Source organism: Propithecus coquereli, unplaced genomic scaffold, assembly GCF_000956105.1.
Source record: "Propithecus coquereli isolate 6110/MARCELLA unplaced genomic scaffold, Pcoq_1.0 Scaffold59, whole genome shotgun sequence".
Classification (NCBI taxonomy): domain Eukaryota; kingdom Metazoa; phylum Chordata; class Mammalia; order Primates; family Indriidae; genus Propithecus; species Propithecus coquereli.
This window is the reverse complement of record NW_012151840.1, coordinates 6927302-6930987: the sequence shown is the minus strand read 5'-3', so window position 1 is coordinate 6930987 and position 3686 is coordinate 6927302. Positions and strand designations below refer to the sequence as shown.

The 3686-nt window shown below is 36.0% G+C and overlaps 1 protein-coding gene across 1 annotated transcript in view; it reads left to right on the top strand.

Annotated features, from left to right (window-relative positions):
- The window catches only part of RPRD2 (regulation of nuclear pre-mRNA domain containing 2), a 113391-nt gene that overhangs the window by 89977 nt on the left and 19728 nt on the right, over nucleotides 1–3686 (top strand). The window contains exons 4-5 of the mRNA XM_012658522.1: nucleotides 234–409; nucleotides 844–856. Of these exons, the coding sequence (XP_012513976.1) occupies nucleotides 234–409; nucleotides 844–856 (189 nt within the window). The remainder of the gene's footprint in view (nucleotides 1–233; nucleotides 410–843; nucleotides 857–3686) is intronic.

Genomic DNA, 3686 nt, shown 5'->3' with positions numbered 1-3686 from the left:
GCTGTTTATTTTTTTTAAAGGCAAAGAGGGGCATTCGGCCCCCACCGTGGAGGCGGGTGGACCCCTCCCCACCATGATCTTAGTTATTGCAGCCTTGAACTCCTGGACTTAAGTGGTCCTACTGCCTCAGCTTCCTGAGTAGCTGGGATTACAGGCTCTAGCCACCATGCCGAGCCAAAAGATTAAATTTTTTATTTTGTATCCTGAAATGAATACTTCCTGTGTTATTTTAGACAAAACAGGTGGGAAGAAGTTCTCCAAAGAATTTGAAGAGGCAAGCTCCAAGCTGGAGGAATTTGTGAATGGATTAGATAAGCAGGTGAAAAATGGGCCTTCACTAACAGAAGCACTGGAAAATGCTGGAATTTTCTATGAAGCACAATACAAAGAAGTAAAAGTGGTGGCCAATGTAAGTAATAATTAAAACTATCTCATACTGAATGTTTATTATGTGTCAGAGAGTGTTTATATACGTTATCTAACTCTGTTAGGATAAGCATTATCATCTCCACTTCACAGATGAAGAAATTACTTTTGAAGAGGATTAGTAACCTTATGCAAGGTAATATAGCTAGTAAGTAGTGGTGTTAGGTTAAGACTTGCATCTTTCTGAAGCTAAAGCTCATAAATACCCTAACCATTATGCTTTACTGAAGCTTAATATCCTAGCATTTCAAAAGGCCGATGTCAGGTTGCTATTACAGGCTATAAAATTGGGCAGAAGTAGTACATACACTTATTTATTTTTTTTTTTTAGCCAGAAAACTGGATGGAAACATTCTGTTATTAAATGTCATGTAAATTTTGACTGAATTAAGAAATTTTTTTTCTTTACCCCCACAGGAAGGGGAGAGAGGTAATAAATGGCCATTTGTCTAATGGCCTCTGAAAGAGGCCATTTTATACTTAATTTTTTTCTTCTACTTTTAATAACTCTGTATGGTCATAAAAGCATATGCTACTATAGTCCCACAAGTCCCACTTCATAGAAGCAATCCCTTTTAACCCATTTCATTATTTTTCTGGCATTTGCCTCCATGTCTGTAAACAATTTGCCCATATTCTTTCTTAATTTATCCTGTTTTAGAAATATCTTTTAACTTCTTGGTATGACAAACATGGATTTATCTTATACTCACCTTTCTCCCAGTATTGTTATATAACTGTTTTAAATCAGTTAATTACCTTTGTAAATTGAAGTACTATATTTACTATTTTTTGACCATTAACTGTAAACTGCCTACTTTGTAAAATTTGAGTATTGACAATCTCCAGTCTTTACCATTAGTTTTCATCTATTTTTTTAATTTCCCAATTTTATTTTATTTTTTTCATTTATTTTTTTAAATAGAGATGGGGTCTCGCTCTTGCTCAGGCTGGTCTCGAACTCCTGAGCTCAAACAATCTGCCCACCTCGGCCTCCCAGAGTGCTAGGATTACAGGCATGAGCCATCACGCCCGGCCTGAATTTCCCAATTTTAGTCAACTATATTTACTTTATATTGTTAAGGTTAATAATATTTATATTCCATCTGTAATCATAATCAATTCTTCATTGCTCTAAAGGTTGAAAAATAACTTTTCTAAAAGCTTATATTATAACTATGTAAACATCATTCATTGCAAGGTTTTGTGGTAACTGTAGTTACACTAGAGGTTTTTGAGTTTTTTCCTAGAATTTTTTTCTTACATTGCTGGCTTTCTCATAGCTGCTCCCCTCCTTGTTTAAATTCTCCAGTATACCAGATATTCTGAGTTCACATTTTTCCCTGAGACCTCCCTATATGAACTTCCATCCACCTGTTCCTGTTTTGGGGAGCTCTCTAAGTCTCAGGCTAAAACTACTCTTTACTGCTATTCTGAGTTGAATCCTCTATTTTCCAGATTCCGTGTCATCTTTTCTTGATCTGTCCTCTGTTTTGCTGGAGTATTCTCAAGTAATTTCCCAAAAAGGGTTTTGTGAGAGAGAAGTTTTCTATGTCCTTACGTCTAAAATGTCTTAGATCATTGATTTTTGGCTATTAAAAAATGTATACATTTGCTGGGCGCTGTGGCTCATGCCTGTAATCCTAGCACTTTGGGAGGAGAGGCCAGAGGCTCTCTTGAGTCCAGGAGTTCAAGACCAGCCTGAACAAGAACAAGACCCCATATCTACAAAAAAATAGAAAAGTTATCCAGGTGTGGTTACCTGTACCTATAGTCCCAGCTGAGGCAAGAAGATCACTTGAGCCCAGGAATTAGAGGTCGCAGCGAGCTATGATGATGCCACTGCACTATAGCCAGGGCGACAGAGAGACCTTGTCTCAAAGTAAAAGTAAAAAGAAAAGAAAAAATATACACTTAATACAATAAATTTCCCCCAAGTTGCATCCCACAAGCTTTTACATTTAAGTGTGTCTTTTGCAAACAGAATATAGTTATATCTTGTTTTTATTTTATTGTTATTTTTTAATCCAGGCTGACAGTCTTTGGCTTTGGAGTGTTTTAGTCCACTTATTGATATGCTTGACCATCTGGTATTTGTTTTCTGTTTCTCCCATCTGTCCTGTTTCTTTGTTACTCCTTTTCTACTTTTTTTTTTTTTCAGTCAGATAACGTTTAGATTCCATCTTACTGCCTTTTTTTGCTTGCTTGCACTTTCTTTTTCCCTCTCTCTGCTCCCTCCTTTTCTCACTCTCTCCCTACTTCTCTCTCAATCTCTTCCTTTCTCCCTCCTTTCTTCTTCCTCCCTCTTTCCCTCTCCCAGATTTCCCCTTTTTATAAGGATACCAGTTGTATTGGATCAGGTCTCATCCTAATGACCTCATTTAACTTAATTACCTCTGTAAAAATTCTGTCTCCAAATAAAGTCAGATTCTGGGGTACTAGGGGTTAGGACTTCAACATGTGAATTGGGGGGTGAGAGGTGACACAATTTTAGCATAACAAATAGCTTCATGTTTTTCATAAACTTTTAAAATTTCTCAGCTGCTGATCTCAGTTATTATTTTTGTTCCATTCTCCTCTCCTCTTGGAATTTATATTAGTATGTGTATTATATCTCATCATTGTGTTCCAAATGTCTTTTTTTATGGTCTTTCTGATTTTCCGTCCTTTTTTTCCTCTATGCCTTCTTCTAGATATTTTCTGTTAACTAGTCTTCTAATTCATTAATACTCTGTTCCGTTGATTCTTATCTATAATTAAACCCATTTATTAATTTTTAGTTTGTTTATTTTTCAGCTCTAGAATTGCCATTTGATTGTTTTTTTAGAAAGCATTTAATTTTCTGATAAAATTCAATCTGTTCATTGTTTTCTTCATCTTTTCCTCTCTTTCATTCTTTCAGTCTTTTTTTTCTTTTTGAAACAAACTTAAACATCTTAAATACAGTCTGAAGACTTTTTATTCTGAATCATTTGATAACAAGTTGTTTGCACGGCATCACTTCAAATTTTTTAGTGTGTATTTCCTCCTGGACATATTCTCCTGCAAAACCATGAAGTATAGTTATTTAATTAGGAAATTATTATTATTATTATTTTAAGAGACAGGGTCTTGCTCTGTCACCCAGTCTGGAGTGCAGTGGCAGGGTCATAGCTCAATACGGCCTCAAACTCCGAGGCTCAGGTGATCCTTCCTCGTCAGCTTCTGAAATAGTTGGGACTGGGGGCAGGTGCCACCACACCTGGCTTTTTTTTTTTTTT